Source organism: Coptis chinensis, chromosome 3, assembly GCF_015680905.1.
Source record: "Coptis chinensis isolate HL-2020 chromosome 3, ASM1568090v1, whole genome shotgun sequence".
Lineage (NCBI taxonomy): Eukaryota > Viridiplantae > Streptophyta > Magnoliopsida > Ranunculales > Ranunculaceae > Coptis > Coptis chinensis.
This window is the reverse complement of record NC_141458.1, coordinates 88,437,160-88,457,457: the sequence shown is the minus strand read 5'-3', so window position 1 is coordinate 88,457,457 and position 20,298 is coordinate 88,437,160. Positions and strand designations below refer to the sequence as shown.

The 20,298-nt window shown below is 36.7% G+C and overlaps 2 protein-coding genes across 12 annotated transcripts; one reads left to right on the top strand and one right to left on the bottom strand.

Annotated features, from left to right (window-relative positions):
- Positions 1-313: 313 nt before the first annotated feature.
- On the top strand, positions 314-18,630 carry LOC147511458 (uncharacterized). Of its 10 annotated transcripts, XM_086603155.1 has the most exons (11): positions 314-633; positions 827-1,128; positions 1,251-1,291; positions 2,652-2,783; positions 2,869-2,998; positions 3,083-3,129; positions 3,200-3,300; positions 3,463-3,565; positions 3,777-3,844; positions 4,480-4,511; positions 5,181-5,601. In XM_086603155.1, exons 2-11 carry the CDS (start codon positions 849-851, stop codon positions 5,225-5,227), a joined length of 981 nt encoding a protein of 326 aa, XP_086459281.1. In that variant the 5' UTR covers positions 314-633; positions 827-848; the 3' UTR covers positions 5,228-5,601. The 10 variants fall into 10 exon arrangements, 7 of the variants coding, with proteins under 7 accessions (XP_086459281.1, XP_086459282.1, XP_086459284.1 ...); XM_086603156.1 differs by lacking the exon at positions 5,181-5,601 and adding an exon at positions 18,548-18,603 and having other exon boundaries at positions 314-1,128; XM_086603157.1 differs by having other exon boundaries at positions 317-1,098.
- LOC147511459 (uncharacterized) lies at positions 10,628-13,537 on the bottom strand. Of its 2 annotated transcripts, XR_015219383.1 has the most exons (2): positions 11,968-13,537; positions 10,628-11,369 (listed from the first exon to the last, which is right to left on the bottom strand). XR_015219383.1 is itself a non-coding variant. In XM_086603162.1 (1 exon), exon 1 carries the CDS (start codon positions 13,408-13,410, stop codon positions 12,487-12,489), a length of 924 nt encoding a protein of 307 aa, XP_086459288.1. In that variant the 5' UTR covers positions 13,411-13,537; the 3' UTR covers positions 11,894-12,486. The 2 variants fall into 2 exon arrangements, 1 of the variants encoding a protein (XP_086459288.1); XM_086603162.1 differs by lacking the exon at positions 10,628-11,369 and having other exon boundaries at positions 11,894-13,537.
- Positions 18,631-20,298: the final 1,668 nt, after the last annotated feature.

Below are 20,298 nucleotides of genomic sequence, written 5' to 3'. Positions count from 1 at the left end.
CCAATTTCGAACTACATTCCTCCTCTTCTTCCTCCTGAAAATCCTTAACCACATTAGTTGGACCTCCTTTATTCAATCCTAATTCTCCTTTCTTCATTTCTTGATTCTCCTTTAGTAAAATAGCATTCTGCCTCTCTACTTCTTTCAATCTTTTCAACACTTTCTGAAGCGACACCTCCACATTCATATTTGCTTCCATCTCCTCTCGGCTTACTGAAGCTCTTGTATTTCTTGTATCCGATTGATTATCGCTCACTACACCAGAATTTTGGAAATAGGACACACTATAATGACTATACCCTGTCTCTAATTAAGAATGAGAAATGTCGTCCTAAATTGTTTAGACCCGTCGTACTTGTTGTTTAGGTTGACTAAGGTTGACTACAATACATTAGTTATCGTCCCAAATTAGAGACGAGATTTATTGTCTTTCCCATTTTCGATGACCGTCGTAGATGAATTTTCAGAGAGAAGGCGAGCCCAATATTTCACTATCCCGCCTCAATATTTTTTTTTTCTTTCAGTAATCCTAACCCTAGTGTAAGGAAATTGAGGGCTTTGGTGGGAGGGCTCTGAAGTAAAGCTTTGGCAGGAGTGATTTAACAGTGAGAGCTTCAAATCTCTCTCAATTCGGTAAGAGCTACATCTCTCTCTCTCTCTCATAAAGTAACACAAGGAGATGTAGCCAACGAAGACAACGTCAAGAATTGAAATTGAAATCCAAAAGTTCAGTAGATGATTTAATACATATTAAGTTCATTAGTGATTCTTGTTTGTATTGTTCAATCTACATAAACAAACGTAAGTGATAAGTCTCTAAGTTTAGGATCTCTTTAAAGACAAGATGGATGAGGACGACCGATTCAATTCAATGTCAACCGATGAGATCATCAGGAGTTCTCGTCTTTTCGACACAAAGATTGACGAAGCATAATCAAGATAAGATTAAGTTGTACAAGCAACCTCCTTACTTAGTTAGTAATGTTTTTGAGATTTTGGAATTGGTTCCTAAAGATGAGGTTGAAGATGAATCTGGATTCGCAGAGGAAGGGAAAATCTATCAGTCTGGGGCAAACGAACTTGTCAAGCTCGAGCTCGGTAACCCCCTCATCTCTCTCTTAAGTTTTGGTATTCCCCCTCTCTCTCTATCATCAATTTTCGTGTTTTTTTTTCCAGACCTCAATTTCTAAACCCAAATTTCCAGTCTAGGGTTTCTGATATATATATTATGATGTTTGCTTTATTTTCAGCTTGCAAGGCTAGAGGGTCTGCTCTACGTGTTCACTTCAAGGTAACTTTTTTTTTGTTCTTTCCTGATTTTAGATCTGTTATTATTCTTTTGTGGATAGATTAATGAGGATTAACTTAAAACTAGTATCTGTTGTACATGAAATGAAAACTTGCAAAGACGAGTGTTTTTTTGTAGATATTGATTTTCAGCTAGTAAATACTGAATACAAATTTGAAAATGACGTTGTGGACTGAGGGAGCTCCCTGTTGTTGAAAAAGTGAATAAACTCCTTCATTAATTTGTCGACACGGTTTTGGGCGCACTCTACTGCCTTGAGATATATGATTTGTGTTTCAATATAGTACTGTTATTTCCCTGGGCTGCATAGATGGGTTGGGTCAGTGGGTTTAATCATTCTTTTGTTGAGGGTGGGTTCTTTCAAATTGTTTTCTTGTTGTGAAGATTGCAGCTTTGTCTATGTATACCTAAAAAATGGCCTGGTCATATTAGTTGTACTTGTTTTTAATTTGGTATTACGGTGTTGTGAAATGTGAACTTGGAAAGGAAGTTTTGGTTATCTTGATTTTAAGCTACTGAAACTTAAAGATATAGTTGTTTGTGTATGCCTATAACAAAGATAATGTGAAATTAACTTGTTTATACTGGATATTTCTAGATATTTCTGGATAGTTGTTCGATTTTATTTATAGTAGAGTTCATGTTTGAATTGTTTGACTTTACCTTATTGGGATTCTTTGAAGTTGTCTCATTACTTTTGAGTGTACTTTTTCGTGACTACGATAATTATAACTCAATCCCATTAGTTTTGTAGAAATTAGACAATTTTACTTTATTAGTTTTGGGTGAACCTATGTAGTTACCAGTACTAGCAGAAATTCAGTGAATGTTTCAACTTTTTAACATGATATGTACTGTGAACTTTGTTGGTTATTGTTGTATTAGAAAATTTAGTAGTTAATTACCTCAAATTTGGAAATGAGTTTTTTAGTTATTGATTTTTAGAGTTCTGTGTCGGACTCTAAAATTAGGCTATTATGCAGTTATAAACTAATGGTACTTGTTCTTTTGTTTACTACTTTGAAGCTGTCCTTTTCCTTCTTTTTCTTCTTATCTTTTTCCTTTTTTATATGCTAGATTCAACTTTAAGAGGAAAAAATAATGCAAATTCTATTTCAATTTCCCATAACAAGATAATTGTTTTGCAAATATGTTTTTTTTGGAAGATTATGCTTTCCTGGCTTATGTGCCAGACAATTTTTAAGGAGTAATGCTACTGTGCAATGGCCTATGCTGTAACGGCCTTTGTAAACGTCACGAACCTACTGTTAGGTGAAGAATATTGTGTTCTATTTAAATAGAAGTTTTCTTGAAGTGTATGCCCAAATCTTTGTGAATCCAGGAGTATTTCCCTTCATTTCTCTCCGTGTCTGAGTACTTATTGGCGTGCAAAGAACAAAAGGCAAGGGAATTTGGCATTCACATGTATATATCTCTGTTTGATGAGTTCACTGATACTTATTCCAGGCATGAGGTAGTATTCTTTATAAATAATTTTGAACTTATAATGCATTTAACACGATATTAACTATCATACTCTTGTGTGACGCTTCTTTCAGATCCTCGATGCATTAGTTACTCATATAGGTTCTGGTGTTATTTATGAAGTCGGTTCGGCACTAGAGGCCATGGTTCTTCTGGCTTCAAAATATTCGCAGGAACTGATCACACTTTCTTCTTATATCAATGGTAATTTCTCTGTATCTATAGTCTTGTGCTGCTTTTAAATTTACTCTTTGCACAGCTCACCTTCTTTTAAATTTCCATATTCAGGCATCTTGGATTACATAGAGGAATTTAATGATGAAAATATCCACAAGGTATAATATGCTATTTTTCGGTTCCTTGACTTTCTCTATCAGCTATTTAACTATGACTTCCTAAGTGCAGGTATATGAGGTCTTCAGCCATTTGGCACTCTCCGCTCGATCTAATGCTGATTCTGTTGGATCTTCCATCGCAAATGAACTTTTGACATCGTACGCAAGCAGGTAGGGTAATCATTGGCTAAGAGATGCATCTTGCATCTCTATTATGCTTTACTGTGTATAAATCCAACTCGGTCAGTATATCTATTAATTTTCTGGAATGTCCTAGTCCAGAGATTTTTATGCACCTAGTGTTTTTGTACTTCACTTCTTTCGTCAGGTCAGTAATCAAGAGTTGAAGTATAAGAAGATGGGCCTAATTGGAACTCTAAAGATTGTTTCTTGTCTTGGGCATATAGATAATGCCACCCATCTCTCGTCATCTCAGGTACGGACCAGGAGTATTTATGTATTACACCCTTTTAACCTATTTGTTTGTTGTGGTTGAAATCATTGTTGTGCTATTGTTGATTGCTTGCCTTGTTATGTATTTTCAAGGAGTTACTACTATTAGCAGTTATTTATGGACATATATATTCATTGCTGTTCTTGCCAGTAAGGCTTGTATACTAATATATGATAGACTGAGTATTACCTAGGTTACATTGACACGCCGTATCGGACACGGATACGAATTGTCGGACACGGCAAAATATCAAAATTCAAGGTAAATTACATGCAATGTGTCTGACACGGAACTCTAATTTGTCGTATTGCAAATGAAAACTTGGAAATGAGTTATTTAGTTATTGATTTTTAGCTAGTATATATTGTTTACAATTGTAAGGAACTCTCTCGTTGAGAGAGTGAATAAGCCCATCACTAATTTGTCGACACAGATATGGGTGTGCTCTACTACCTTAAGATACATGATTTGCGTCTCAGTGTAGTACTGTTGACGGTGGAAAAAAATAGTAAACAATCTTTACATGTCGCTGATGTTTATTCGAGTTAAGGATCTTGTAGCATATGACTCTACTTGATTAGTGGAACTTATATTCATTCTTGTTTGCTAGCAATTGTGATGTAAGAGTGGGGTTCTTTTGATAACATTTGTCTGTGTAGATTATCAGTATGTATGTGTCTTGGTTCTTTTGTTGCTATTCTCTTGAACTCTCTTACTTTCCTACGTGGGTTGCTTTGAGTATTTGCAAGATGATGTACATTTAAGATACACTTTAATTAATTAGCTTAATGCTTATGCAGCTAGAAGGAAATGCTACATCTGACGCTATTTGTTTGTCTGGTTTGGTGATTACGCCTTTGTAGGTAGTTCACTTATGAGCATGTGCGTATGTGCAGATATAGCGAATTGATGGAAGGCTCGAAATCTGGTGAGATTCTCTTTTTTCTTTGATTATCTGATTTAGTTTTGTAATTTTAGTGTCTATATTCAAGCTTTTTTTTTTTTGGGTAGAAGTCTATTCAAACTTGTTGATTTCTATTCTTTTATGTTCGAGGATATATACTTATTTGTTTTTTAGCTTCAAATGGGTCCCTTTAATTTGATGCACCTGTTCCAACCTTTACATTCTCTACATAATATGATCTTATGGGTAATTTGCTAGACAATTGTCATTGTGTTTTATTTGCAATTGATTGGGGGTTTCTCAGTCCTGCATTGATAGTTTTCCCACACACTACACTTAAACACCTACTGATCTGCTTATAGCTTGCTTGGAAAGTTGTTTTGTCGACTTTGTTAGTGTTTCTTTACATTCAATTTTCTCCCTACAGGGCCTCTTTATACTTTGTTGTATACAGAGGGCTGGGATTGTTTGTGTTTAATAATTAATTGTTTCGTTTAGACCTATTATTTATGTGGTGACGTGGTTGCTAAGTGGACATGAATTTAGACTATGCATATCTATAAAGAAGCTTTGCACATGGTTGTGATATGAGAATTTGGTACAAACTTCATAATTGTTGCCTGTGGTACTTGACTTAGAAAAAACACCTATAAGAGTATGGTTATCTTATGTAAAGGTAAGATATACCTGCAGGATCCGCTCATGTTGGGCTAGCTTTACCCAAAGAAGTTGGATCTTAGCAGACCGAAGGCAAGTTGGATTTGGCCATAAGTAGTCTTGTACAATAATTTCCAGTTTCATTCGGAAAGACTAACTGAATTGAATGAAATCAACTATTGTGAACTCACTTCTCTGATGTGGAGTGGCGTCGGTTTGCCTCTAAGTGGGTTAGCTCCTAGAAAACTCTCAAAGTTGTTTACCGTCATGAAAGGCTATGTGATTCACACGAAAGAACAAAATGTGCGTGCAAAGGTGATGAAGATAGGAATTTCAAATTGTTTTTTCATTATGTTCTTATTCTTCTTTGTATACTTTGAAAACCTAGTTGTTGGCAATCATAAGCTTGAAAATATTATAAATTAGAAATTATCAATGTATATATCAAATTTTGAAATGTGTTGTTTGATTAATTGATTTTATCATCTGAAAAACCTTAAATAAGGTGGGGGGTTTGGAAAAATAGATTCTACAAAAAAAAAATTATTAAAAAAATTACCATAAACTTGTACGACGGAAATGCATGTCCTAAACTAAGGACACAAATTTACGACGGTTAGTAGAGTTCTAGTTTTGAAAATAAGCAGGTGCATTGGAAAATAAATATACGACGGTTTTGAATGTCCTATATTTAACTATGCATAAATTGTCTCAAGCCCGTCGCAGTTCTAATTTAGCTTACCACACTCATTCCCGTCGTTAAATATTAACGACTGCACTATTCGCAACGGTGTCTGGTACACCATTTTCCGTCGTAAATCTCGATTTATGACAGATTTAACCGTCGTTTTTGGCAATTTCTGGTGTAGTGGTTCTCCATTCTTTTGCTGTTTGCTTTCTTCTTAGGAACCATTGTAAGCGAATTCACACTCTTCTATCACACTTCCTTCACTCAAATCTGTAAAAAACTCTGGATTCTAGATCGTAGAAAAAGAAAATCGAAAAGTTTCTTGTTCTAGATCCACAGACAGCGCCAATGTTATTGCCAAGAACACATAATCCTAACTAATGTTCTCAACTCACACAATTCATGATGTAGATATGAATGAAAGATTTCCAAGAGTTGAAGAAAAGCGATATGTTTATTGATTGATGATAAAGTTTGTTACAATTTCTCTCTGGTTCACTCTTTCTCTCTCTTGTTTATACAGTTTTTTGTAATCTGAATTGAATGAATCATTTCTTCCTCATCCAGCCTTTTTAGTCTTCCCAAATACCTTTGACCCAATCTGCTTTCGCCACGTGTCCTTCCTTTTTCTATTCCCTTTCTTGCCTTATGCCTACAAAACATTTCAAATATCCCTGACATGTATCGAGATATTGGCCCTTATGCCAATATCTCAAGTTTTAAAATATTGAAAGAAACATATCTATGAGTACGATATTTGCCCACTATAATTATCTTGGTGCTATATCTGCAGCAATTGGCCTACATCAGGTATAGGTTTTTTGGGTCGATTATATGTTCCTACCAATTGCATATGGCATATGAATATATTGCCTATATCATTGATGAGGTCATTCGTTTACTCTTTTACTCACCGCTCAATCAGAGTATCATACTTCAGTTCTTTGTAAAATAGGAAAAGAAATATCCATATATTTGTCACAACGATCATATTAAACACCAACTCACAAGGCAAAATATGGGCAGACTTTCATAAGGACCTTCAAGATACCTTTGCACACCATCTCGGCTTTGGGATTAATTTTCTAGGTATTTTCTTTTCATAGGACTTGCTATTTTCTTAACCACAGTAATATTCCTATTCCTGGATGAAAGTGTGTTGATTGAGAAAATAAAGGAAAAAAAAAAAAAAAAAAAATACATATTAACCACAGAAAAACTTGCTTTCATAGTAATATTCCTATTCCTGGATGAAAATGTGTTGATTGAGAAAATAAAGGAAAAAAAAAAGAAAAAAAAAATACACATTTTTTTGGGATAGATTAGCTGTCTCCTTTCCTGATTGTTAAACTTGGAAGTACTCGAGATCAAATTTTTACCAATTAGTCAAGATCTCCTTTTACCAATGTCTCAAGGTTTTGACCGGATCTAGGCTAATTTGCTGTCAAAGGTTTTATGCTTTATAGAATTCATGGAGATTCAAATATAAAGGCAACTTCTTATCATCCAGAGTATACATATTGAAGAAAATAATGGTTTGGGTGTTACAAGGCACTCAACCTTTAATTTCTTCTGTTTTGGACCCATTATGAAAATAAGATGCACTTCAAGCATATGCTCATGTAAGGCAAGGTCTCACCCTTATGGCAATCGAGGCATTCGAAAGAGAAGGTGCATCAATCTCTAAATTCTATGTGGTTCTGAAGAAAATGAACTTGATTTTACTAGGATGGTACAAACTATTGTCATCTTTGACTATGATCAGCAAATTTCTAGACTGAAGTGGATGAATGTTCTTACTGAAGTTCATGTCCTTTCAGATTGTTCACATTATTGATCAACCTATTTTAAGAGAAATATGGACTGGGATGACTGGAAGAGAAACAACATTTAACAAACTAACTTTAAATACTTAAGGTGAACCAAAATTTATTCCAAAGTGGTGCTTCATGTTTCCCTTCAGAAAAGGGTATTCATTTATGGTGTTTGGACATTGCTTTCTTTGACTGAAATATTTACTTCAAGGATTAGTGTTTAAATGAATTTATCATGCCTGTGCTTCTTATATTGTTTGCAGGGTATGTTAACTGAGGAGTGTACTACCCCAAGTTCTTATAACTTTATAAGTGATTTTAGGACTCATCAATTCTCAAATTAGTTTTGAGTATTATATTCGGTATGTGATAGGCTGTTATTTCATACTTAACACGATATGCTGTTTTTTCTACTTAACATAGTATATAGGGAAGAATTTCTCCTAATAAGGGCGGTCACTATGAGTGCTAGCTGCCATGTGCTTCTTTTGCCAGGCTGGAATGGTTGATGTTGCGCTTGACATGTATTATGTATATTCAAGGTCAGAGTTCGGGTTATCTCTGAATAGCTTGGCTTATATCAGTGTTGATGGGTCATATAGGGTGTTACAGGATTCTATTATATGCAATTTTATTTTTCTGGAAAGAGGACCTCTTCTATTCTTGCAGACGGTCTCTGTAGGGAGGGGAAGTTGGATAAGATGAAATCAGGTTTTAAAGTATTTTCCCTAAGGTATAGATGTTATAGACAAGGCCTTAAAGTCATTGTTGTTAAGATTTATCAGAATTTGTAACTAGATTAACAATTTCAAATTGTCCTTTGCTTTTTCAATGTTAATATTTTTCTTGAATATTGTAGTGGTAGGATCCGGGATATATGAGATCTGCGATAGGATGAACCGGAAGCGACATAACTCTCAGAGATGGGGGCACAGGATTAGGCCGTGGATACTTAGTTACTGTACGGAAACCCTACATGTGGGACACCAAGTGCCGCGAGATGGAGGGACAGGTGGATGGTTAAGATGAAAGAGTATAATAGTATAAAGGAGAAAGAGGGAGACAAAGAGGGAGGAGGCTTTTTCATTATTCTAGGGGGCTATACCTAGAGCTGTAGGAGAGTGTGAGAGAATAGGGATTGGGATCCAACAAGCTGTAAGAGAGTGTGAGTGTAATAGTGATTGAGATATAACATTTGGTGCCGTCTGTAGGGACCGAGAGAGCAAAGCAACGTGGAAATGGCAACGGTAGGTAAGAGAGGAGTAGGCCAATCAAAAAAGGTGGTGATGCAAGAACTGGAGGCGGAAGTGGTGAGCAACGAAAGGGGACATCAAGGAGAGGAGGCCGCCGCTGAGTCAGTTTCGGAGGAAACACGGCTTATGCAAGAAAAGATCACGAGATTGAGAGAGGAGAATGAAGCATTAAGAAGGGAAAAAGAGATGGCGGAGGAGGAAGGGAGAGCAGAAGCAAGTGAGGAGTCTGACAATGAGGAAGAGGGTTCGGACCTTGTGGAGAACCCAATAGCTGGCCTCACGATTATAACACCCCGTTTATTTCTTTTATTTTTTCGTAGTACAATAATAATAATAATAATAATAATAATAATAATAATAATAATAGACAAAAATAAAAAAGGATAAAGATTAGAAAGAGATAGGGTAAAGAGGATAAACCCCATTCCCTATTTAAGGGGGGTTCGAAAACAAAAAGAAGTTGACACATAGAGTTTAATGGACACACAGAGAAAAAAATAAAAATGGAGTTTTTCACATAACGGAGAAGGGAGGATTCTTGCTGGAAATCTACTGATAGATAGCTGCCGGAGCGTATCACGGGTGAGTAGATACTATATCTTTCACTGAAATTATCGACACGTATGATAGTCTATTTAAAATTTGCATATTCTGTCCAAACCATAAGTTTATTTATAAATTACAATTTTTGTCGAAATCATGAGGTTATGTTTTTATTCTTGAGTAACAGTTGAAACAAATATTTAATTATGAAAATAAAAAGAATTCGAGTATTAACAAACTCAAATTGTGTATATACATATTGTTGATTACTATTGATTGGGGGGTTTAAAAGTTTGAATGGGTTGATTTTTATTGGATTGATTGTATTGGATTGTGTTGAGTGTAAGGTGTTGAGTGTTTTGTGTTGAGTGGATACTACCTAGTGGTGCCGAGTGGTGCTGTTGAAGCTCTGAAGGTGTCGAACTCGGTTTTGGGAAAGTGAGGGGAAGTAAGTTTTGATAATATCCGAGTGTGGAGTTTTTGTTAGTAACCAAACCCGAACTGTTTCGATGGTGTTTGGTGGTGTGTAGAGGTGCTGTTGAAGCTCTTAAGGGTTGTTAATGGGTCCAGGTCGTTTTGTTTTTAAGGGATGGAATTGGGTTTTGAAGATAGCCGAAAGTTGGGTTTTTGAATGGTTTTGGTATGGTGGTGAGTGAGAGGGGTGGTGGTTGATTCGGTGGAGGATAGCAGCTGGTGAGGAAGATGAAGGAGGTGGCGATTCTGTTTTTTTTCCTTTTGTTGGGCTTGGGCCAAAAATAAAATAAAATAGAATTTGTGGGCTTAAGTTTGTTTAGACTTTTGGACTTGGGCTAGAGTAAAAGCCTTTTGTTTCTTTGGGCTGGTTTTAAGTTTTGTGGGCTGGGTCCTTTCTATTTTAAGTGGACCAGATTCTATTAATTTAGATAGGCTTTGGGTTAGAGTTTGTTTTTGGGTTTAGGGTTTGGAATCGAGTTTTTGCCTAGTTAGGGTCAGATTCAAACTCTTGCCAAAACATGAAAAAGTGAGTTTTTTTAGTCTTCTTTCCAACCCAGTTGGCCTTGTCGCATTCCGAGGTCTGTGGTGGTAGATATGATGTCTGGAAGTTTGGTTGACATAAAACGGTCGTCGTCAAATCGGTTTCTACGACCCGCGTGTTCAAGTCCAGTTTTAATTTAGTTAGAGTTTGAACTAGATTTTTATGAAAACACTAGCTAATTGGCCCGGCTATTACCTGGCTTACTACATTAATAGTGGATGATCTTATGATTAAGCTAGTTCGTCTTTGTCGAGCTATATTTAGTTGATTAAATGTTGCATCTTTAATTGCCATAGTCGCATCCTTAGTTGCCTTAGCTGCATCAAGTTCTCATCGACTGATTTCATGAACATTTCATGTTGGGCCTTCACAATAATCAGCACATTCTTGACCAGCCACATTGAAATTCACATTTTCAGCGACATTAAAGATCTGCTCCCATTTCCTCCAACAACAATCGAGAAACCTACCTACTAATTGGTTCATCTCCACTATTGTCTCCGCAGCAACCTCTTTCAATCAGATGCATCGCAAAAACTGGATCTACTAAAGTCAATCGAAGCCATCAAACCATGTTTCTCCGAACCCGTTATATAGTGGCGATACTCCTTGGACAATAAAAACCATCAATCTCAACCTTCTCCTTGTTAGTTGACAAAGGCGTAGTGCTCAAAAGTCCTTTCTCTTCAATCGCCCCAAAGATCAACAACTTTAGTTGGCAATCCAATATTATCACCTACCTCCATCAAAGGTATTTTATGCCATGCCTTGTCTCTAACAACTGTTATGAGCTCTCGCTAACTATTCCTGCATCATTCCCACTCTCGCCTCTCTTTATTAGCACCCATATCTTGCTCACCACCAACAAATTGGAGTATTTGTTTGACCTTTGAAGGCTAACAAACTCACATCCTGCACAAATACCACGTGATACAACGGCGTAATGAGTTTGATACCTACGTAGTTCTACAACCGCAAGCTCTAGTGAGGTATATTAGTTTCTATTATGAGATTAAATAAAAGACGGAGAACTCGAACAATGTGAGTGCAATTGCATACTCATATAAGCAAAGTGAATATGAGCTTAAATAAAATACAAACGTTTTTTGTGTCTATTTACCCGTTGTCGGACTCTTAAACCTCAAGCGTGCTGTTGATATGATTTTTGTGCCTCTACATCAGCGTAAAGTTCTTAAAATGACTATCTGAATTCATGCTATTAAAATGGCTTTACAGTATGGAGTTTGGAGCTGGTAATCCTGGTATCCCACATTCTCACACTTTCATGACCCTATAGTCTACACGTCGTCACAATGTCTGCCCGAATAAAACAAATAAGAAGAACAAAAGATGTAAAGTGAACTGAATGACACAACAAAGAACAAAAATAAAAATAAGAGTTGATAAACATTTTTGATCCGCTCCTGATGACAAAAGAGTGAAGCCATAGAGGCATTATACTAAATCTGCCAAGTGTCAAAGTAAACCATGGAAAGAACAACAAACTCACATCATCATGCTGAAGACATGTAGCCATCATTGAATCAATGAGCTTCAAAGCAGTATCCATTTTTCCCGCCAAATGATATCCATGTACTAGTGTGTTATATGTCACCTTGTTAGGCTCAATACCTCTTTGAATCATAGTTTCTAATAGTTCATGTGTGTCGTTAGGTTTTTCTGCTTTGCATAGACCATTAATCAATATGTTCAATGTCACAACATCAGGTGGAATTCTTCGATCCACCATTTCATTGACAAATTTACTGGCTACTTGCCAATGCTCCGAATTGCAATGACCAGAAATCAGAGAACTATAGGTTACGTCATTTGGTGGAATTCCCTATCCAGCATATCATTCAGAAACCATGTGGCTTCCTTAAAAAAGCCAGAAACACAAAGTTCATGAATTATGGAAGTGTAAGTAACAACATCTGGAGATATTCCTTTGCCCAATATTTCTTGAAAGAGCTCTTGAACAGATTCAGCTCTACCAACTTTCCCCAGCCCACCCAACATAGTAGTGTAATTAACAACTGTAGGTTTCAACCCCTTGCATTGCATTTTTTTTAAACAGACCCACTGCCTCATCTACTCTCCTACTTCTATAATATCCATTAATCAAAGCATTGTAACTGATAACATTCACCTTAACCCCCTTAGAAACCATTGAATCAAAGAGCTTCAGTGCATCATCCACTCGTTCGGCCAAGCAATAGCCATCCATCAATATATTGTACGAATCCGCATCAGGAACCTCACCACTCCGAATAATCACAAATAGCATTCCATGTGCTTCCACAACCCACCCTTCTTTGCAAAGAGCATGCATCAACGTGTTATATGTTATCACGTTTGGCGGAACTCTCTGCTCCATCATTTCACGGAAAATTCTAATAGCATCATTCATATAGCCTCCGATAAAATACCCATGAATAATACAACTGTAAGTGGTGACATTAGAGAATACATTTTTATCCCTCATTTCTCCAAACAACTTAAGTGCCTCACCCATAACTCCCTCCTTAACAAACCCATTAATAACTATATTATACGCAACCACATTAGGCTTACAATTCCTCTCCTCCATTTTCCTAAGCAAACCATAAGCATCCATTACCTTACCCGTCCTACAGAACCCATTAATAACAAAACCATAAGTAATCGCTTCAGGCGGGCATTTCAACATTCTCATCTTCTCAAGTAACGTTATAGCATCCGATAACCTATTCTCCACACAAAGACCCTTAATCAAAGAACCAAAAATAATCGTATCCGGATTATACCCTCTTTTAATCCTCTCCCCAAAAACCGCAAACCCGCAATCAACAAAATTCAAATGACAATAACAATGTATCAATATAGTCAATGTATAGTTATTCGGGACGACGCCAAGCAAACCTGTCTTCCTATACAAGTTAATAACTTCCAAAAACCTCTTCAGTCTATACATTGCTTTTAATAACAGATTAAAAGTGTAAACAGAAGGTGTGGGGCGTGTTTTGATTGCGCGATTAAAGTAACCCAATGCATGTTCATATGATATGTCTTTAGATAAACATTGGTCAGTTATGAAGCGTTCTAATTAGGCTTTATTGTTTGGTGTGTTTAAGGTGATGAGTGATATGGTTTGTGAATCTGTTAATGAGTGTTTTGAGGATGAAGAAATAGAAGAAATGTAACATGATGAGAAAGTACCACTACCCTTTGGAGATAAACAACAACGACATGAAGTTATGGCTGCTCTTATTGCTGTTGCTGCCATTTGTACAACCAATTTTTGAGAAGGCAGAGATGGGTGTAAACACTTTTTGTTTCTCACATGTAATGGTGTTCATGGGTGTATGAGATATGGGTGTTGTGATATTTGCACCCATTGAATTAGGAATGGTGACGCCTTCATGGAGTACTTGAATGTAAAAAGTAAAGAGGCTTTTTAGATGGTCAAGAGTTTATACTGGGATGAGAACTGACAATATAGGCCGCGTCGCATACCCAATGGGAGCGGATCAAAGTTCCTCAAAGCCAAAAAGCAGTTCTCCGATCGAAGCATCAGTAAGAGAGAACATTCTAAACCTTAATAACATTATAAATACCAGTACATGATAACCCGCCAATAACTGAATGTGTATGGGCAACATATTTATATCTAATTTGACCAAAACCAATAGAGACAAATATTACTGATCACTAAAATATGGAACTATATAATTTTTTTAAAGGGTAGACAAATTAACTGCAACCACCCACGACCCACAAACAAATAAAAATGCACACCCAACTGTGTGCAAAAAGCATTCCTAACTAAAAAGGTATCAAATCCCAAATCTCTACATGCGTTAGTTTATTTTGAAAAGAATCCATACCCTCAAGCAGCCAGTCAACTGCGACATAAGTATCTTGAGGGCCAAAATACAAAGCGTGCCCACCTAAAATCAAAGGCAAAAAATGATGTCGTACACGTAATATGAAGCGAGATAACAAATGCCTTAGAGCAATCTCTGGCATATACCATCCTTATTTTCAATTGCTCGAGAAATATAGAAAACAAGTGGAGCCCAAATATAGTTTAAATTGCTCGGTCTATTTATTAGTCCTCAACATTCATGGGCATTAGGGGCCACCTAGGATTTACAACATTCTTTATGTTGCTCCCCAAAAAAAACATTCTCTCTGTTGCTCTACATATTCAAAGAGTTGTCTCAAAATTTACACAATCTTCTAAAAGTAGCTTCCACTCTATGCATACTTACTATATTTTTACCATTGTACAGTATAACAGGACCGGCTGTGAGACTGTGAGGAGTCTAGCCGAGTGAAAGAGAATAATTTGCAAGAAGTCAAAAACTGTTTTGCAGATTTTAAATGCTCTTTGTATGTGATAAAGCTTAGTGTTGGCCTGGTACCTGGATCGGGGACTGGCTGCTGCTTAGTTGAACACTTGAACAGCTGCATCATCTAGTGATGAAGCATTTTCTAGTTCAGCCATCACCGAAGAGCCCTCGACCATCTTATTCGACCAAATAGTTATCAGATCAAATCCTGAATAAAAATAATAAAAAAAAAAAAAAAAATTAAAAGAATCTACAAAAAAACAAATATATATATTTACATATATATATTTTTGGAAGACGAATAAGAGAGAGGGTTTGAAGAGATGACTTTTTTTTGGTAGAGTTGGGGGGAGGGGGCTTTGTACCTGGATCGGGGACTGGCTACTACTTAGTTGAACACTTGAACAGCTGCATCATCTGGTGATGAAGCATTTTCTAGTTCAGCCATCACCGAAGAGCCCTCGACCATCTTATTCGACCAAATAGTTATCAGATCAAATCCTGAAAAAAATAATAAAAAAGAGAAAAAAAATTAAAAGAATCTACAAAAAAAAAATATATATATTTTGGAAAAAGAATAAGAGTGAGGGTTTGAAGAGATGACTTTTTTTTGGCAGAGTTGGGGGGAGGGGGATTTGTACAATTGAAAAGAGAGTATGGAAAAGAGGGAGTGGATTTATTTATTTTTGTGAAGGTATATCTATTTTGTGGGGTTTTGTTTTTTATCTATTTTAGATTACGAACAATTGAAATTGGTAAAAAAAAAAAAGATTTATTTTTTTTTTTTTTTCTGCCGAATTATTGCAAAATCTGATGTGTTAGTCTCAGAGAAAAAAGGGGAACTGACGTGGATCACTGGGAGCATTCTCAACTACTCAGTATTCATGGTCTTTGATGAAAAATAAGATTTGGAAGTCTTCTTTCAATTCCAACTGACCTAATCGCATTCCAAGGCCTGTGGAATTAATTATGGTGTTTGAAAGTTTAACTGGCAGAAAACAGTGCGTCAGAAATCAGTTTATGTGCATTGTGTTTGAGCCTAGTTTTTGAATATTTAGAATGAGATTGAGTATTTTTGTAAAACATAATAAAGTAAGTTCTGTGTGTTAGCTTTTCAAATCAAAAAGCCTCGATGCATTTGGACACCTGTGGAAAGCGTTGTATCATTCAGAAGATAGTCCATCAAAAATCTAGTTTGCTGAAAATTAGGATTTTTACCAACTTTGAACTATTTTTTCGCCGAGATAGAATGACATTGGGACTTCGAGTTCTACATAAAAAAAGAAGTAAGTATACCTATCTTAGTCTTCAAATAATCAAGTGAGGTATCATTTGGATGGCTATAGGAAATGTTATTGTTTTGGCAAGTTACCTAGATAACCTGCCATGTTTTCTTTTGGGGAGCTCTAGTTAACTTTTCTTATTATAATGAGATAAATGATTTTACTTAGACATACGAGTGTCTTGAATCTTGATTGATTAATTTTACATTTGTATTATATTTCAAGTACAATTGTTGCATAGGCACTAAATATTAGTATAGATTTATGTTATATCACGTGACATGTTACATTAAAGTTTGTGTTTAATATATATATAATTGAGGAATGAAAGGGAAATAAAGTGTGCAACCTTAAAGCATGAATTCTTATTGTTCTTTGACTTTGACTATGTGGCTGATAAGAACTACGAAGGCTTGATTCCAATCTTGAAAGATTTGGATACGTAGGCAGTTTTGAGCAAAAATGCAGCCACTACACTACACTATATTATATATTAATATTAGTTATTAGTTATTGTGATAACTATATGTGAACAATGTTAGTACTTAATTATGTACGTGATTGTGGTTGTTTAAAATGTATTCACGAGACATTTAACTAATGTGTTATTCCTGATTGAACCTTTTGATATCTATGATTTATAAAATTGATAATGATGTGAGCTGATTAGTTATTGTGTTTGGAATCTTTAGTAATTAATTATTGTTTGAGACGATGTTTGTTTTGTAATGAAAATATTATAATAAATGAGAACTCTTAATTGTTAAAATCCGGTGTAAAAGTGTCCGGTGAAAATTTAATGTGTCGCCCACATCTTTAGATCTCTCCATGTCTCTTTGATAAAAAGAAATATTTATGACTAATGATGTCATGTGAAAAGCCGCCTTAGAGAGGAACTAAGGCATTCGCCTTACAGGTGGGCTATATTCCTTGAGTGTACGGGAATGTAGGTCTGAATTCCTTGAATGTGGCAGGAATGACCTAAGATATTCATTGAATGTGCCATGAATGACCTGTTAGTATTATGATGGGTATTCCTTGAATGTGGCGGGAATGACCCAAGGTATTCATTGAATGTGTCATGAATGACCTGTTAGTATTATGATGGGTATTCCTTAAATATGGCGGGAATGACCCAAGGTATTCATTGAATGTGTCATGAATGACATGTTAGTATTATGATGGGTATTCCTTGAATGTGGCGGGAATGACCCAAGGTATTCATTGAATGTGCCATGAATGACCTGTTAGTATTATGATGGGTATTTTTTGAATGTGGCGGGAATGACCCAAGGTATTCATTGAATGTGCCATGAATGACCTGATATTTTTTTATGCCCAAAAGAGGCTTTGTGTAGGTGTATGGAAAGCCTAGAGATGGCTGTGACTCACAAGTTACGAGTTTACAAGATGAAAATATATTTCCTAGAGGCGATATCCCTGCTTAGGACATATGTCTTGTAGTGGTACTCGGTGTGAGTGAGGCACACGGATATGTGTGATTTGGCAAATGTGTGTAGTGCAAATCATGGAGTACGAACTAAAGGTTGGGTTGTGTCTTTTAATAAATGAGTCAATGAGAAAATTAATAAGCAAAATAAAATATTGATTTTACGTGTGACTGAGTTATTGCATAGGAATATTTATGTATTATGATGTACATGATTTCTTATGAGAAATGTATACGTGGTTTGTGTGAGTTAATACTCACAAGGGATGAATGTACTCCCTAGTTGTGATATATTTCCTCGTTCTTATAAGTAGACGAGTGGTTTTTAAGAAAAATATTGGCTTTAAGTATGAGTGAGTTGTTGGACATGATTGGCGATATATTATGTCAAATTATATATACCCATGATGGTTGCAATGAGAATGAAATAGATGTATATTATAAATGATTACGTTTGGAAATCTAACTTTGTTTTGCAGGAAGGTAGGACTTATTAACTTTTTATGCAGAGACGATGTCCTACCCTTATACAGAAGTGGATATCGGTAAGATTTAATTAAATTACTAAGTTATTAAAATGAGTTATTATAATGAGTTAATAGAATGGATGTCTTGCTTGGGAAGAAACTATGCCGGTTGAAATGACGAAACTACCTGCCTTCCAAGCTGAGAATGGTTAAGTTATGGATACATATAAAGTGTTTGTTTAGATAATTAAAGTATGGAATTGTTTTTATGTTATTAGTCTGCTCATACCAGCAAATTCAATTTGCTGACCCATATTTGCTTTCTTTTGCAACGTGGGTGTGTTCTTGGAAACATAGATGGTAGAATGTAGTGGATGAAGACGTTTGATTTGGATTCTCTCTTGGAGTCTTACTGGTATAAGTTTTATGAAGTATAAAGTCTTGATTTGAAACAGATGTAATAGAGTTGTTTAGTAATTCTTGAATTTGTACATTAAGAGTTGTTCTTTTGGTTTTCTTTTGATTTCAGTTTTTTTTATATCGTGTTTGATAACAGGGTATTGGGTTTTGTTTCATCCCGGGTTTCCAGATGATTGAATATCATTGTTTTAAACATTGTCTGAAAATTTGGGGTGTGACAACGATGGAGCAAGTCCAGGAGATGATAAACCATGACCGAGAGGCAAACAAGCAACAGGCAAAAACTCAGATGGAAGCGGCTAGTCAGGTGGTGGCTGGCCTGAACCGTAATCCGCTAGCAGATGCTATATGGGCTTCGGAGGTGCCGAAACGGTTCAATCAACCCAGATTTGAAAGTTACAATCGCAAGGGAGACCCGGCATATCACATTCATCATTTTAGGCAACAAATGCCTCTATGGCAAGAAGCGCGGTATGATGGGCTGCGATGCATTATGTTCCCGACTAGTCTTAAAGGGGGAGCGTCGGGTATTATCAATTGCCTTCGAGGAGTATAACTAACTTCCAAGAGTTGGAGCAGGCGTTTATAGATCACTTTATACATCAGAAGAGACGAGTGGTGGATATCACGGCCTTGTTCAATGTTAGGCAGAGATCCGCAGAGTTGGTGAGGGATTATCTGTGCCGATTCAAGGCCGAGACATTGAAGGTTGAAAACTTGGATGAAAAGACAGTAGTGATAGCATTTGAAAGGGGTCTGCAGCCAGGAACGGGAGTCCATCAGTCGGTGGCAAAAAAGGAGATCGCAACCTTGCACGAGTTGTATCCACGGGTGAAAAAATACATAAGATATGAGGACATGATGCAGAAGGATTCTAGGAGGATAGCGAAAGCAGTGTCATCGGTAGAAAAGGAAGAAGATCACAGAAAGACGGAGTCGCCAGATAGAAGCAGTGGAGGGTACCACGTCAATTCATCGCGTCCAGAGAGGAGTACAGAGGGAGCGCGAAGGGAAAACAAGGAGAGGAAGCCATACCGCGAGACTGAACAAACTCCTTTGAACAGGTCATTGAGTGAGATATTGTCATTGATCAAGAATGTTCAGGGATATGAGGGACTGCGGAGTATCCCGATCGAGATGCCGAACAAGTTGTACTATGCTTATCACCAAGTACGAAATCATGAGACTAATGATTGTTATGCGTTGAAATGGTTGATTCAGAGGCTGATTGAAAAAGGAATGATGAGGAACAGGTACCAGCTCCGGGTAGGATATTGGGAACTATCAATGTGATTTACAGTGGAGAAGTTATGAGTCATAACGCTCATAAAGATAAGATAAGAAGAACAGCAAGTATACAGCAAGTCAACGAGGCAACCGGTGGTCTGCGATCCAAGTCAAGGCAGGCGGAGGAAGGAGACCAGATTATATTCACCATCGCGGACCTTAGAGTTGTCGATACCCCACACGAAGATGCTTTGGTCATTATTATGGCAATGGGCAATTACATGGTCAAAAGGGTGTTGATTGACTGTGATAGTGCAGTGGACTTGCTGTTCAGGGGAACTTTGGACAAAATGAGGATTGACCCAGGGCAAGCTTTGACCACCGCAGTCCAACTTGTATGGATTCAACGGGAGTATTACGGAGCCTATGGGGGAACTGTTACTACCTGTGATAACGGGGCCTATGACGGTATTCACTCGATTTGTGGTAGTAGATTCCAACTCTCAGTACAATGCAATTCTGGGGAGGCGGTGGATCCACGAAATGAAGGCGGTACCGTCAACCTATTATCAGGTAATTCGATTCCCCACCTCAACGGGAATGTATGAAGTCTGCGGTGATTAGGTGGCAGCTAAGAATAGTCATCAGGATACGGTTAAG